Source organism: Saccopteryx leptura, chromosome 1, assembly GCF_036850995.1.
Source record: "Saccopteryx leptura isolate mSacLep1 chromosome 1, mSacLep1_pri_phased_curated, whole genome shotgun sequence".
NCBI classification, from domain to species: Eukaryota; Metazoa; Chordata; class Mammalia; order Chiroptera; family Emballonuridae; genus Saccopteryx; species Saccopteryx leptura.
Genome location: NC_089503.1, coordinates 114,264,963 through 114,282,225, shown reverse-complemented (window position 1 = coordinate 114,282,225; position 17,263 = coordinate 114,264,963). Strand labels below are relative to the sequence as shown.

Here is a 17,263-nt window from a genome sequence, read left to right as displayed (position 1 = left end):
CTCCTATTACTGAAAAATTATATTGAGATAGTTTCTGCAGAGCAAATTTGTGTGATTTAATACATTTTTATCTATGAAGATTTATCATGGATTTTTGCTAAAACTCACCTACTCAATTTTTATATAATCTTCATTATAAAATGATTACAGTTCCTAAAAGTCTATATTTGAAAAAAAATGGATTAAATTTTTATTTGAATTTGAATATCTTAATATAGTAGGTAATGTTTTTCTAAATTTATTTGGTACAGAAAAATTTTTAAGTCTTTTTATTATTATTATTATCAGTCTGCTATTGTCAAAGTCCTTCTATCTTCTTCCAACTATTAATCACTGAATCTACTTCCAACTATTACTAGTCTTTGTAAATTTATCTTTAATTCATTGGTCTATAACCAAGAAATGATAGCTTTTACAATGTAAATCCATAATTACCTCTTATCTAAACATATTCCAATAAAAATAAATTTAAGATGCATAATATAAGGAGGTGAATTTTAAAAGATGCTATATGACAAACTAAAAAAATAAATAAAACAGAGAAAGAGATGAAGAAGATTCTATGTAGAGATGAGTAAATTGGTGAATATGAGACAGAAATGTATAAAAATGAGGCTGTGATAAGAAAGAAGACAACACTTACAGCATGTCTGGGCTAAATATTTAAGGGGGAAAGGAGGAGAGCTGGAGGCCGGAATCCCCACAGTTCACTAGAGCACAGTATGAGCAGTCTTTTTGAGTGTGGTTTTGTGTTTTAGGTGCTGGGCATTATTATTGTTGGTTATTGTTGGTTACTATCAGTGAAGGTTCTAAAGTAAACTTGTCCCATACATACATGAATAATCTTAATATCTGATAACATAGTATATAAATAACTTCACCAGAGAGTTTAGTAAATATATATCGCTACTACCATAAAAAACTTTTAAGTAATAGAATGGTTGTGGTTGTGAGTTCTTTATGAACATCCCATACCTAATTTCCTTTACATTGTATTTTTTTAACAGTTAACATTTATATGTTACTTAAAATGTTCATGAGAAAATTATTTCCCAGAATTTTAAATGGGAAATATATAATTTTTACACATTAAACCAAAACTCAGTACTAATTTCCCAAAAAGTAACTAAAGCACAGTAAAAAATCTCTATATATAATTAACATGCTATAATGTTTGTATATAAAATGCTTAAACCAGTATTACCTGATTGCTTCAAGTTTCATAGAAATTAGCATGAGTTCTCTAAGTCCTTACAAAATCTTAGATGGCTGTTCTTTTTGACAGCATTTGTTAATTTTCAAACCATCTATCGGTGATTTTGAAGCTCTACCGGGTGTATCTGGAATGCAAAATCTTCCTAAATATTATAGTGAGCTTTGAGGATGGAAACATTTCACTATATAACTACTGGCTAAAATATCATTGTATCAAAAGATATAAACATTATTACATATTTTGAGAATTAAAAACCAAGAGGTGGTCTGTCAAATCTCAGGTTTTGCAGGCTATGCCTCTTTTAAAAATGCTGTTATTACTCTTTTATTGAGGGTTATTAAAAAAAATCCCTGTAAATGTTCATGCAGGTTCACCTTAAATTGTGTTGTCTTTACCTCTAAGGGAATAATGTTTATACTCATCCAAATGTGTAAACGTTTTCTCATCAGGAAGGTCTTTTAAATCATCCTGATTATTTTCTCCCAGGCCTTTTCCTAACTAAAATTACCTCTTGTGTTTTTGTTTCATGTTTCTTTTTATTTTTTCTGTAATTAATTGGGTTCAAGTAGAAAAAAAATTTATACAAGACCCCTCCCAACCCCATTCTACCACTATAATAAGGTCTATGTGTCTTGAGCAGCAAAATGTTTTTTTGTTTGTTTTCGGTCATATTGGGGATTTAAAAAGTAGCCTGAGGATTTTTAGTTTCAATAATATTACAGTTTTTAAATTATCCAAGTGCGGGTTTCCAACTGTCTGAACTCTCATGTAACATGAAGTTTCTGCAGTGCTCACTTGAGCTAATTCACCCAAAGACAACTGTGGTGGGGGGTCAAGACAGTTCCCCTCTATCCCCATCTAACTACTCCTTACCCGGACGTCGCCAGGTTGGACTTGTGCTTATGTAGTAATGAGGAAAGGAGATACAGTCTAACATGGTGGAAAGTTGGTATTTCTGGGATTTGTGAACATTTAAAGTTGGGTTATTCTTTCATGGATCATGTTTTTACAGTTTCTGGGAGATTGTGCATCTAGAAATTTCTAATGACCCCTTCTTTGTGAAGCATTATATATAAAAAACCCTTCCAGGACCTCTGCCCATTTTTTAATTGGATTGATTGTTTTTAATCTCTGCTATTGAGTTGTATGAGTCCATTATAAATTTTGGAGGTTAACCCATGACCAGATTTATTATTGGCACATGTCTCCTCTTATTCAGTAGGTTGTCTTTTCGGTCTGTGGCTGGTTTCTTTTATTGTGCAAAAAACTTTTTAGTTTGATGCAGTCCTATTTGTGTATTTTATTTTTGTGTTTCTCTGGATGGAAAAAAATATTGCTAAGAGAAATGTCAAGATGTTACTACCAATGTTTTCTTGTAGAAGTTTTATGGGTTCAAGTCTCACACTTACTCTTTAATCCATTTTGAGTTTATTCTTGTATATGGTGTAAGAAGGTAGTCTAGTTTCATTTTTTGCATGTATTTGTCCAATTTTCCCAACACCATTTATTGAATAGGGTGTCTTTACCCCCATTGTATTTTCTTGCCTCCTTTGACATGTATTAATTAACCATATAGGCATAGGTTAATTTCTAGGCTCTCTATTCTGTTCCAGTGACTTATGTGTCTGTTGTTATGCTGGGAACTTCTCCAGAGAGGACATACAAATGGCCAATAGACATGTCAAAAGGTGTTCAATGTAAGTAACCATTAGAGAAATGCAAAGTAAAACCAAAATGAGAAAGCACTTCATATCTCTCAGTATGACCATCATCAGTAAATCCACAAAGAACAAGTAGGGGCCAGGATGTAGAGGAAAAGGAACCCTCATGCACTGTTGGTGAATGTAGATTGGTAGAGCCATAAAATGTGTGGGAAACAGTATGAAGGTTTCTCAAAAAATTAAAACTGGAACTGCCTTATGACACAGCAATTCCACTTCTGGGTTTAAATCTAAAGAAACCTAAAACACTAATACAAAAGAATATGTGCACCCTTGTGTTCATTGCAGTATTATTTACAATAGCCAAGATATGGAAGCAACTCAAGTGTCTATCAATAGATCAGTGGATAAAAATGTTGTGGTACCAAAATTGAAACTCATGGACATAGATAAGAGTGCAGTGGTTATCAGGGGAGGGGAAGGGAGTAGAGGGAGGGGATGGGGAGAGGGGAGGGGCATAAAGAAAACCAAATGAAGGGTGACAGAGGATGATTTGACTTTGGGCAATGGGTATACAACATACACGGATGTCAAAATGATCTGGAGATGTTTTCTCTAAATCTATGTGCTCTAGTTGACTGATGTCAACCTGTTAAGATTAATTGTCTAAATAAAACTATTAAAAATGTTGTGGTACATGTATACAAAAAATATTAGTCATAAAAAGAATAAAATTTTACCATTTGTAACTTATGCTAAGTGAAATAAGTCAGTCATAAAAAGATAAATACCATATGATTTCACTTATATGTCAATTCTTAAGAACAAAATACAGAGACTCACAGATACAGAGAACAGAATGGTTGTTGCCAGAGGGGAGCAGTGGGGAGGACTGAGATAAAGGTGAAGGGATTAAATACAGATTAGTAATTACAAAATAGTCAGAGGAATGTAAAGCACAGGTAGGAAACATAGTCAATGGTATAACTATGCTTGGTGGATACTCAAAATATTAGGGAGATCACTTTGTCAAGTATATGATTATCTAACCACTATGCTATAACCTGAGACTAATATAGAATAATACTGAATGCAAACTGTAATTGAAAAATAAAATTTGAATTAAAAACACCCTTCCAGGCCTGGCCAGGTGGCTCAGTTGTTTAGTGTTGTATTGACATGTCGAGGTTCCAGGTTAGATTTCAGGCCAGGGTACATACAAAAATCAACCAAAGATGGCATAAATAAGCAGAACAACAAGTTAACATTTTTCTCTCTCTCTCTTTTTCTTTCTTCCTCTATCTCTAAAAAATTAATAAAGATTTAAAAAATCATCCTTCCAAAAACATAAACAGATAAATAAAAAACAAAAGCAAACACCTTGTGTTTTCAATATTAACATTTAATAAAATTAATTCATGCATTGCAAAACCAGAAAGTACTTTGTTTCCACCTTACTTACAAATACCTCAGAGACGGCACATGGCAGATTTGGCACTTACTGTTTCATTCTTGGCTTTTGGAGCCACTGTTATATCTGAGACAAAAAGAGCCCCATAACTTCCTATTACCTTTATTTATTACTTTTTCCTTCTCTAAAAGTCAGGTATTTTGTGGGTAGAGACATTATATTTTCACCACTGTATACATAATACTGGAGTAGTACCTAGAAAGTTCTTTAGATATTTATTGAGAAAATAAATTAACACTTTGTTCACAGTGGGTATATGGGACCCACAAGTCTACACAAAAGGATAACTCAAGTGATCATATCCATGCCTTATGGATTAAATAAACATGAAGAAGAGATGGCCTGCAGAGAAACCCAAGCTGGATAAACTCAGAAGGGGAGGAACATGATTATAATTCAAAGCTGATTTAGAAGCAACCACCCTGAAAGAACTAGAATGAAAATCAAGCCTTGAGAAAAATATAGAAGGTTCTGGCAAATAAGATCTAAGGCAACATTTTCCAATCTTGGTATTATTGATATTATGATTGAAATAATTCTATAAGAACCTCTCATTTCTTATTTTTTCCTGAATGGGTTTTTAAATGTTCATATACTTTACATGTATGATGTATATAATCACATTAAAAATAGATATATATTAAATATAAAAATATAATGCATGTTAAACATATAAATGAACATATATAAATGAATATTATATATACATATATATATAATTAATAAATGAGAGCATAAAGGCCAAGAGAAGATAGTTGATTTAAACCACTGACAGAAAATTAGTAGCAGAAACAAGATTACATCCTAGGCCTTTTTAAAAATTTTTTTTTTTAGATTTTTATTTATTCATTTTTAGAGAGAGGAGAGAGAGATAGAGAGAAGTGGGAGGAGCAGGAAGCATCAACTCCCATATGTGCCTTGATTGGGTAAGCCCCGGGTTCTGAACCAGCAACCTCAGCATTCCAGGTCGACAATTTATCCACTGCGCCACCACAGATCAGGCACGTCCTAGGTCTTTTAATTGGCAATTATATTCTTTTCCTAAGTTTCTCTCTGCTTTAACTCAATGAGAAGTAGGGGTTTTTTTCTTTGCTATAACACTTTAAACAAGAATGGCTTTTTTTTTTTTTTTTTTTTTTTTGACAGAGGCAGAGAGAGAGACATAATCAAGGACCGACAGGGAAAGACAGGAAGAAAGAGAGATGAGAAGCATTAATTTTTTGTTGTGGCACATTAGTTGTACATTGATTGCTTTCTCATATGTGCCTTGACTGGGGGGCTACAGCAGAGCAAATGACCCCTTGCTCAGGCCAGCAACTTGGGTTCTTGCCAGCAACCATGGGCTTCAAGCCAGCATTTGGGCTGAAGTCAGCAACCATGTGGTTATGTCTATGATCCCACACTCAAGCCAGAAACCCTGCACTACAGCTGGTGAACCCATGCTCAAGTTGATGACCTCAGGCTTTTGAACCTGGGTCCTCTACATCCCAGTCTGACACTCTATCCATTCCACTCCCTCCTGATCAGGCCAAAAATGGCTTTTTATCTGAGAAATTATACATCATTCAATTTTTTATAAGATTTGGTGGCTAATTTTGTTGTATTTAAAAATTCCCAGGGGACCTGAAGATGGCAGCAGAGTATAAAGATGCACAGACTCCCAGCTCACTCACTGAACTGGATTACAAACTAATTTATGTAAAATCAGCATGAAAAACCAAATCTGGACTACAAGAACAGCTCTCAAAAACCAAGAAGCAAAGAAGAAGCCACAACAAACCTGGTAGGGAGCTCCTGAATCTCCCCTGCTTACAGGAACAGAGGGAGGGTGAAGTTGAGAGCCCAGAAGGGATCTCACTCCAAGGAAAGAGCAGTAAATACCACTCACAGCCACTTGCCTGGCGACCAGGGAACGAAGTGTATTGAAAGGGCTGAATTGTCTTTTAAAAAGAAAGGGGAGTGAGAGAGACAGATGGTGAAGGGCAGAGGAATGCAGGTGACAACCTGAAAAGCTGACTCATTCAGTACTGGAGGCGGCCATAGCTGGGGGAGGGGCTGATCCTTCCACAAAACAAAAGTCAAAGTGCTTCCAGGGCACAGATCTCCAATCAGTGCAACAAGGAAAGCTGAAAACAAGAAGTGGGGAGGAGGGGCAGTAACTCAGGTCTCCATGGAGATCTGAGATACACCTCCCACTACTGAAGCTGAAAAAGCAACCTGCCCTCAGAAAGATTAACTGGCAGAAGAGGACTTCAAAGTCTCAGGTTACACCCACCAAATTCCTGGATACAGTTTCAAATAATCCCCCTACTGAGATCAGCAAACAAGACAATCACCTGTTAAGAAAACAAACAAATCAAGACCTTTAAGAGGCCCAAATCTGAAAATAGATTACAACATAATAGCTGATGTCAACCCAAGAAGAACTAGAAATAACACAATTGAAAACTGGAGGCAGACAAGACCAAGCCTAAACTCAATCAGCTCTACAAACAAAACACCCAAACACACAGATATAATGTGAAGACAAAGAAGTGCAATCCAACTAAAACCACAAGAGAAACATCCAGGAAATGAACTGAGTGATACGGAAATAACCAAACTTCCAGATGCGGAGTTCAAAATAATGATTGTAAGGATGCTTAGGGATCTTAGAACAGCAATAGATGGTCATTACAAACACCTAAATAAAGTAATAGCATGTATAAAAAAGGATACTGAAATATTAAAAAAGAATCAGACGGAAATAACAAATACATTATCAGAAATGAAGACCACAATGGAAGGAACTAAGAACAGGAAGGATAGAGCTGAGGATCGAATCAGCAAGTTGGAGGACAACTGGAATGAAGGCATGAAAGCAGAGAAGAAGAAAGAAAAGAGACTCAAAAAGTCTAAGGAAACTCTTAGAGAGCTCTGTGATAACATAAAGAGAAATAACATCTGCATCATAGGGGTTCCAGAAAAGGAAGAGAAAGAACAAGGGATAGAGTCTTTGTTCAATCATATCATAACTGAAAACTTCCCTAAATTAGTACAGGAGAAACTCTCACAAGTTCAAGAAGCAAAGAGAACTCCATTAAAGAGAAACCAAAAGAAACCTACACCAAGACACATCATAATTAAAATACCAAAGCTAAGTGATAAAGAGAAAATTTTAAAAGCTGTTAGAGAAAACAAAGCTATCACCTACAAAGGAGCCCCCATAAGGATGACATCAGACTTCTCAACAGAAACACTTGAGGCCAGAAAGGAATGGCAAGAAATATTCAAAGTAATGCAGAACAAGAACCTACAACCAAGACTACTTTATCCAGCAAGGCTACTGTTTAAAATTGAAGGTGAAATAAAAAGCTTTCCAGACCAAAAAACAAAAACAAAAAAAACTCAAGGAATTCATTACAACCAAACCAATGCTGCAGGAAATGTTAAGGGGCATGGTGTAAACAGATCAAAGTGGGAAAAGAATATAACAAAAGAGGAATACAGCTTTAAAGAATAAAATGGCAATAAACAACTACATATCAATAATAACCTTAAATGTAAATGGATTAAATGATCCAATCAAAAGACATAGGATAGCTGCATGGATAAGAAAATAGGACCCATACATATGCTTTCTACAAGAGACACACCTTAAAACACAAGATGTACATAGACTGAAGGTAAAAGATGGAAAAAACCATTTCATGGAAATGGAAATAAAAAAAAGCTGGGGTAGCAATACTTATATCAGACAAAATAGACTTTAAAACAAAGAATATAGTAAGAGATAAAGAAGGCCACTACATAATGATGAAAGGAGCAATCCAACAGGAAGATATAACTATTATAAATATCTACGCCCCTTATATAGGAGTACGTAAATATATAAAACAGACTTTGATGGATATAAAGGGTGAGATCAAGAGCAATACTATAATAGTAGGGGATTTTAATACCTCACTAACATCACTAGATAGATCCTCAAGAAAGAAAATTAACAAAAAAACCGCAGACTTAAAGAACACACTAAATCAACTCAATTTAATAGATATCTTCAGAATCTTTCACCCTAAAGCAGCAGAATATACATTCTTTTCAAGTGCTCATGGTACATTCTCTAGGATAGACCACATGTTAGGGCACAAAATTGGTCTCAACAAATTTAAGAAGATTAAAATCATATCAAGCACTTTCTCTGATCACAATGGCATGAAACTAGAAATCAACCACACAGAAAAGCTCAAAAATTCTCAAACACATGGAAACTAAACAACAGGTTGTTAAGTAACAAAAGGATTAAGAATGAGATCAAAGAAGAAATTAAAAAATTCCTAGAAATGAATGATAATGAGCATACAACAATTCCAAATTTATGGGACACAGTGAAAGCAGTACTGAGAGGGAAGTTCATAGCATTACAGGCACACTTTAAGAAGATAGAAAAAGCTCAAATAAACAACTTAACCCTGCATCTAAAAGAACTAGGAAAAGAACAGCAAGTAAAGCCCAAATGTAGTAGAAGGAAGGAAATAATAAAGATCAGAACAGAAATAAATGACATAGAGGCTAAAGAAACAATACAGAGGATCAATGAAACTAGGAGCTGGTTTTTTGAAAAGGTAAACAAGACCGATGAACCTTTAACTAGTCTCACCAAGAAAAAAAGAAAAAGGACTCAAATAAATAAAATTAGAAATGAGAGTGCAGAAATAAGAACTGACACAACAGAAATACAAAATACTGTAAGAAAATACTATGAAGAACTGTATGCCAAAAATCTAGACAACCTAGATGAAATGGACAAATTCCTTGAAACATACAATCTTCCAAAAATCAATCTGGAAGAATCAGAAAACCTAAACAGACTGATTACACCAGATGCGATCGAAACAGTTATCAAAAAACTCCCAACAAAGAAAAGCCCTGGGCCAGATGGCTTCACAAGTGAATTCTACCAAATATTCAAAGAAGAACTAACTCCTATCCTTCACAAGCTATTTCAAAAAAATTCAAGAGAAAGGAAGACTTCCAAGCCCCTTTTATGAGGCAGGCATAATTCTTATTCCAAAACCAGACAAAGACAACACAAAGAAAGAAAATTATAGGCCAATATCTCTGATGAATATAGATGCTAAAATCCTCAACAAAATATTAGCAAACCGAATCCAACAATATATGGAAAAAATCATATACCATGATCAAGTGGGATTTATTCTTGGGAGGCAAGGCTGGTACAATATTCACAAATCAATCAATGTGATTCATCACATAAACAAAAAGAAGGAGAAACACCACATGATTATTTCAATAGATGCAGAAAAAGCATTTGATAAAATCCAGCACCCATCATGATCAAAACTCTCAACAAAGTGGGAATACAGGGAACAAACCTCAACATGATAAAGGCCATCTATGACAAACCCACAGCCAACATCATACTCAATGGGCAAAAAGTAAAAGCAATCCCCTTAAGATCAGGAACAAGGCAGGAGTGCCCCCTTTCACCACTCTTATTTAACATGGTCCTGGAAGTCCTAGCCACAGCAATCAGACAAGAAGAAGAAATAAAAGGCACTCAAGTTGGAAAATAAGAAGTAAAACTATCATTATTTGCAGATGATATGATATTGTATATAGAAAACCCTAAAGTCTCAGTCAAAAAACTACTGGACCTGATAAATGAATTCAGCAAAGTGGCAGGATATAAAATTAATACCCAGAAATCAAAGGCATTTTTATACACAAGCAATGAACAGTCAGAAAGAGAAATTAAGGAAACAATCACCTTCACTATTACAACTAAAAAAATAAAGTACCTAGGAGTACATTTAACCAAGGAGACTCAATACTTGTACTCGGAAAGTTATAAAACATTGATAAAAGAAATCAAGAAAGATACAAACAAGTGGAAGCATATACCGTGCTCATGGTTAGGAAGAATAAACATCATTAAAATGTGTATATTACCCAAAGCAATTTATAAATTCAATGCAATACCAATTAAAATACCAATGACATACTTTAAAGATATAGATCACATATTCCATAAATTTATAAGGAACCAAAAGAGAACACGAATAGCCTCAGCAATCCTAAAAAAGAAGAATAGAGGGGGAGGTATCACACTTCTGGTTATCAAGTTATACTACAAGGCCATTCTACTCAAAACAGCCTGGTACTGGCATAAGAACAGGCATATAGATAAATGGAACAGAACGGAGAACCCAGAAATAAACCCACAGCTCTATGGACAACTGATATTCGACAAAGGAGGTAAAGGCATACAATGGAGTAAAGACAGCCTCTTTAATAAATGGTGTTGGGAAAATTGGACAGCCACCTGAAAAAAAAATGAAACTAGACCACCAACTTACACCATTCACAAAAATAAACTCAAAATGGATAAAAGACTTAAATGTAAGGCGTGAAACCATAAGCATCTTAGAAGAAAACATAGGCAGTAAGCCCTCGGACATCTCTCACAGAGATATATTTGCTGATTTATCTCCACGGGCAAGTGAAATAAAAGACAGGATAAACAAATGGGACTATATCAAACTAAAAGCTTTTGCACGGCAAAAGACAATAAGAACAGAATAAAAAGACAAACTACACAATGGGAGAAAATATTTGACAGTATGTCTGATAAGGGGTTAATTACCAAAATTTATAAAGAACTTGTAAATCTCAACACCAGGAAGACAAACAATCCAATCAAAAAATGGGTGAAAGAAATGAATAGATACTTCTCCAGAGAGGACATACAGATGGCCAATAGGCATATGAGAAAATGTTCAACATCACTAATCATTAGAGAAATGCAAATTAAAACCACAATGTGATATCACCTCACACCAGTCAGGATGGCGCTCATCAACAAAACAACACAGAATAAGTGCTGGTGAGGATGTGGAGAAAAGGGAACCCTCCTGCACTGCTGGTGGGAATGCAGACTGGTGCAGCCTCTGTTGAAAACAGTATGGAGATTCCTCAAAAAATTGAAAATCAAACTGCCTTTTGACCCAGCTATCTCACTTTTAGGGATAGACCCCAAGAGCACCATAGCACTGTTCCAGAAGGAGAAATGCACCCCCATCTTTATGGCAGCATTGTTCACAATAGCGAAGATCTGGAAACTGCCCAAGTGTCCATCAGTGGACGAGTGGATTAAAAAGCTTTGGTACATATATACTATGGAATACTACTCAGCCATAAAAAATGATGACATCGGATCATTTACAATAACATGGATGGACCTTGATAACATTATACAGAGTGAAATAAGTAAATCAGAAAACAACTAAGAACTATATGAACCCATACATAGATGGGACATAAAAATGAGACTCAGAAACATGGCCAAAAATGTGATGGTAACAGGGGGTGGGGTGGAGGGGTGGGAAAGGGGCGAGGAAGGAGAGAGAGGGGGTGGGGGGAAGGGAGGAGCACAAAGAAAACCAGATAGAAGGTGACGAAAGACAATTTGACTTTGGGAAACGGGTATGCAACATAATCAAATGTCAAAATAATCTGGAGATGTCTTCTCGGAACGTATGTACCCTGATTTATCAATGTCACTGCATTAAAATAAAATAAAAAAAAGAAAAAAAAATTTCCCCCTTCCTGCATATGCTTTCAGTCAGGTCCTCACTCAACAGTATAATTCTCTCCACTGTCTATTCTGAGCCCAATATACCTTTCTCACTACAATGGAGTATCTATCATAATTTTCCATATCACATGTCTACTAACTGGAACATACATTATTACTCCTACATCTAGGCTAACCTAGAGTGATTGAATCACTTACATCTATATCACAAAGCTACATTAAAAAAAACCAAAAACTGAAAGTAAATTTCTGAAAGAAGGATGAATGTAATATATTTGTTAAAAGTAATATTGGAAAGATATCTGGGGGATTTAAAATTTTTTATACTTCATGAAGAAATATGTCTTAGCCTCAATTTATAATCTTTACAATGTATATTTATTAAATATTCTATATTGCATGTTTTGTTTTGGGCATATACAAATTGATGTTTATATCTAAAATAAGGTTTTTAATCATTTAAGTTATTAATGTAATATAAATACTTAATAAGTAATTAATATAAGTATATACTATACTATAAACAAGAGAATTTTTTAAATAGCTAGTCATGACCTAAGTAATTGATAGAAATACAAAATGGACTTAAATTATAAGCTAAAAATAAACAATATATACATTTGAAGTAAACTTAGAGCAGCAGCATCTGATACACTTCTGTTAGTCTAGCAGTTTAGCATATACTTTATAGAAAAGAACTGGTGAACACATTTCATAAATTTCTTATGCCTGCCATCATTAAGGAGTTATCTGATTTGCCTTTGTACAGAAGAATAAGGAAGAAGACAATTTGTGTTGCATATCAAGATGCATAAATCTAAACTATTTACCAGCTTTAATTGCTCACAGTGATTTAAAATTCTAGACTAGTTTTCCCTACTAAGAGCCACATGGTATCAGATGACTGGGAATTCAATTCAATACAAATCAGATCAATTCAATCATGTAAATAGCAAGCTCCATCTGACAGCTAGAAACAAAGAGCAATATAAAGGAACGTTTTTGATTTCAAGGTGTTCATATTCTTTGGGGAGAGAACAAATGAAAGTACATAAGAAGTAGCTTGAATATTATGAGACAGTACATAATGTAAGGACAATTCAATTCACCAACATTTATTAAATCCTCATTAAGGACCTAGATGAAGGAAAATAGATGCAAATAAGCAAATAACTGCTATGTTCAGGAAGAACCAAAATAAATTATTCACAGTTTCTATGGTTCAGGTTTCTATTATTATATTTTCATGTGATTGGTTTCATTAACTAAAGCTTGTTTATTGCAGCAACATAAAATTTACCTTAACCCTCTGGTCTTAGGCATCCAGTCCAATGAAGCCTGTGATGAGTCTGCTTCTCTGCAATTTCTGCTAATATTGTTTATGTTTTTATTGTATCCTTCTAGTTAACATTATATTTAACCTTTAATGCCATCTTTTCCACATTTCCAGACATTAAAAAAAGACTGAAGTAAAATATGGAAAGAAATTATCAAAGTGTTTTAAAATCAATGAATATATATTCTCCAAAACTAATTTTTCTTACAATAAAAACCTTTACCACAGTTTTAATTATTTGAATGAAACTATTAAAGTTTAGGTTAATATAAATGTAATATATTATCATAATTTTACAGTGTTAACATGTGATGTATTAACATGTGATTACAGCTGTTTTCCTTTTGGGGGTATGTATAACTTCTCTTTTTTCCTTGACATATTTTCAGACTGTCCATAAAAAATAATAACCCTAACTATTAAAGTGAGTTCTTTCTTAAAATATTATCTACCTTTGATTAGATTCAAGTAATGCCAAGAAAGAAAATTGGAAATTAATACAATCTAGTGTATAAAAGTATTTATTGTTACAGTACCTGTTTGTCATACTTCTTCCATTTCTAAGCACAACTAATTTTCCTTGCTAACTTTTATAATTAAATTAGATGAAATTTGTCTTTGTCCACATCATATTACAATTAAGTTAACTACTTTTGCCTGCTTGTCTTCCTATTTATTTTTTCTTTATATAAATGTATCCATTGTGGGACTTAAGAAAAATAAATAACACTCATATCTAGAATAAATTTTCTTATAAATAAGCAATTTTTTGGCCTGAGGTTATATTTCTAATGGCATTGGTTTTCTCAATTCTATAGAATATTAAACAACTTTTAAACATGTCTTTTCTTCCTAAAAAGTCAACAGCAATGCAAATATATCTATTTTATACTATATATAAGCATTGTCACTTTAATGACTATACTGACATAGTTTCTCACTACCATTGATTTCTAGTACAAATTCTAAAATTGCAATTTTTAATATTTCCTTAATCCATGAGTCTGTAAACAAAATTCTATTAAATGAATTCCTACCTTTATTGTGCTACATTTATTGATTCCATAGTTTTTCAAATTACAATTTGTATTCCATAAACAAAAATTATTTAGAAATATTTAGAGAATCAAATTTATGAGAATGAGAGTCTTGGCTTTCAAATGTTCCTTAATAAGACACCTAAAAAAGAATGTAAATATTTGCCATTTCAATAAGACTTACCTTGCCTACATATTGATAATCAGATCCTGTATATTCCTCCAGTAAGAAAAATTGATTCCACATCCAACCACGTTTTTGACGATGCAGAATTTTGCCATCACTTCTAGGTATGCGTGGACTTAAAATTCTTTGTTGAGGTACAGGAGTCCTTCTGAACATTATCTCTGGAGAACAGAAGTGTGGCAGGCATACCCAGAGTAGAAACAGTAGCAAAAATTGGTATATTGTCATAGTTCACTTCTTGAAAATTCTCAACGTGAATGAAGAGAAAGCAGTTCTATTTTATTTGATTGAACTTTACTGTGTTTCAACTGGTTTCCAACATTTCATCAATGTTTTGGACATGTTTCCAAAAGCTTGAAACAAACAAATAAAAAAAGTCAGTAAACAACATTATGAATATTGCCTTACTTTAAACAATGTGATGGAATTAATGAATTATAGCAACCAAAATAGTTATTTTCTCACTTTTACATAAAATAATGACTAATTTTGAGAAACATTGCTTGTCTAGTAACATGTCTACAGTTTAAGAAAAGATAATGGTAAATTTCTTTCAAACATGTTCTATAGAAGGGACACATTAAGCTTTTCTTTTTTTTTTTTTGGCACTCTAACAGTTTTTAGGAATTATAATTTCTATATGAAATAGAGATGTATTTAATTTTGCATGTCAACTTTTCCAGAGTAATTTAATATAAATTGATGTAAACGATTTTGAACAGTGGCACCATTTATTCAAATTTAATTCTGTTCAAATGTAAAAATAAATTAAAATGCAAAACCAAAGTAGGGATGTCTTCAGTTAAAGACCTCTTCTTTTTCCCCCACAGATTGGTCTAACAACTAGAATTTCCTAGAATAGAAAAAAAAAACACTACTACAGCAAACCAATTTGTAATATAATGAATATTATTATCTAGAATAATTTGATCATGTTGGTGTGTCTGGGAAATGTGTCCACTTCTAACCATACCCAGTATGCAGGCCTAGAACTAACTCCATGATTCCTCTGACTTCTGTCCACCTCCCTACCTGTGCGTATTTTCTTAACAAAATATCCCAGGTACTCTGTTAAAATGTCAGTGAGATCATATGATTTTTCTGTACAAGATAGTCCAGTGAGTTTTCGTCTCACTTTGATTAAAACCTAAAGTCTAACAAGAACTAACAATTCTGTACTTAGTTTCATGACTGCTGGTGACTTCTCTGACTTTATGTTATACTCTAATCCCCCACACTAGTCCCTACAATGTGGACTTTCCAGCAAAGTGTTCTTTTCACTTCCCACTACAACACAGGTCATATGCTTTGCTCTTTCACCAGGACCTTTCTACTCATTCCCTCTGCCTTGAATACTTTTCCCTGCAGAAGCTAACTTTAGTAGACCCTTGTTTCATTCTGGTATTTCTTGAAACCATCACTAATATGTTATTTTACCAATATGCTTTATTTATTTATTGTATATACATTTTGTGTCCCTTTTATAAATTCCATAAAGAAAAGAAATTTTGTTTTTTTTCTTTGTTACTGTTTCCACAATATCTAGAACAGAATATTGTAGTTAAGATAATCAACAAAGACTTTGACTTAATGAATGAATAGATTATAAGTTAATTCAAACATCTGAGTATAATACTTCCTCTTTGTAGTTATGTCTCAACATTATGGTAAGAAAATAGATACTTTAAAGTTATAATTATTTAATTTTATTTAGATAGTTATATTATTGTTAGAATATTATTTCTTTATTTTAAAATTTTCAGTTTGGTTTTTGTTTTTGTTTTGCTTTCTGTTCGGCATCAATTATACTTAGGATATATTTTTTATATAAAGTGGTTTGGGATGAAAGGGTTAAATTCTATTTCTCTAATACAACAATGCATTCTTGGTATTCCAGCATTGACATTTATGCTTTGATCCACAATGATTTGTAAGCAATCTGTTTACTTTCTTTGTTTTATTATTAAGAAGATTTAAAGGTCAATACAAATAAGCTTTAGAAATAAGATTAATGGTGAAGCAGTATTTCTCTTGAGTGTATTAAATGGCAGTGGAGCTCTCCATAGCCTGTGAAGCATACAACAAGACAGATGTAAACCGTATTAAAATACATCATATGATGCCATACTTGGAGTATAGAAAGTATCTGATGCATAAAATGGTTTTACATCACAAAGCACTGACTTTGCAAAAACTCAAAGTGATTGCATTCAAAGTGATAGGAACATTTACCAAAATGTCTTTTAACATGCCTTTTCAGGACATGTAAGATGTTATTTGCTATAAACATATACTATTTCTAAGAGTTGGGGGAGTTTGTGTAATTCAGGGTATCTTCTCTCTTCCATAAAAAAACAAACAAACAAAAACTTCAAAACTTATTGAAGCAGGCCCTGGCCGGTTGTGTCAGCAATAAAGCATCGGCTCAGCATGTGGATGCCCTGGGTTCAATTCCTGGTCAAGGTGCACTGGAGAAGTGACTACCTTCTTCTCCGCCTCTCTCCCTTTGCTTCTCTCTCTCTTCCTTTCTCTTCTCCTCCTGCAGCCATAGCTCAACTGGAGCAAGTTGGCTCTGGGCACCGAGGATGGCTCTAAAGCCTCCACCTCAGGCACTAAGAAGAGCTTGGTTGCTGAGCAACAAAGCAGGACCCTAGATGGGCAAAACATGCCCCCTAGTGGGCTTGCCGGGTGAATCCCAATTGCGTACATGCAGGAGTCTGTCTCTCTGCCTCCTTTCCTTTCACTGAATAAAAACAAA

At 33.8% G+C, this 17,263-nt stretch overlaps 1 protein-coding gene across 1 annotated transcript in view; it reads right to left on the bottom strand.

Moving 5' to 3' along the window:
• The window catches only part of LOC136399139 (cadherin-10), a 157,564-nt gene that overhangs the window by 78,714 nt on the left and 61,587 nt on the right, over positions 1 to 17,263 (bottom strand). Inside the window, exon 2 of the mRNA XM_066374031.1 lies at positions 14,503 to 14,858. Within this exon, the coding sequence (XP_066230128.1) occupies positions 14,503 to 14,733 (231 nt within the window). The 5' untranslated portion in view covers positions 14,734 to 14,858. The remainder of the gene's footprint in view (positions 1 to 14,502; positions 14,859 to 17,263) is intronic.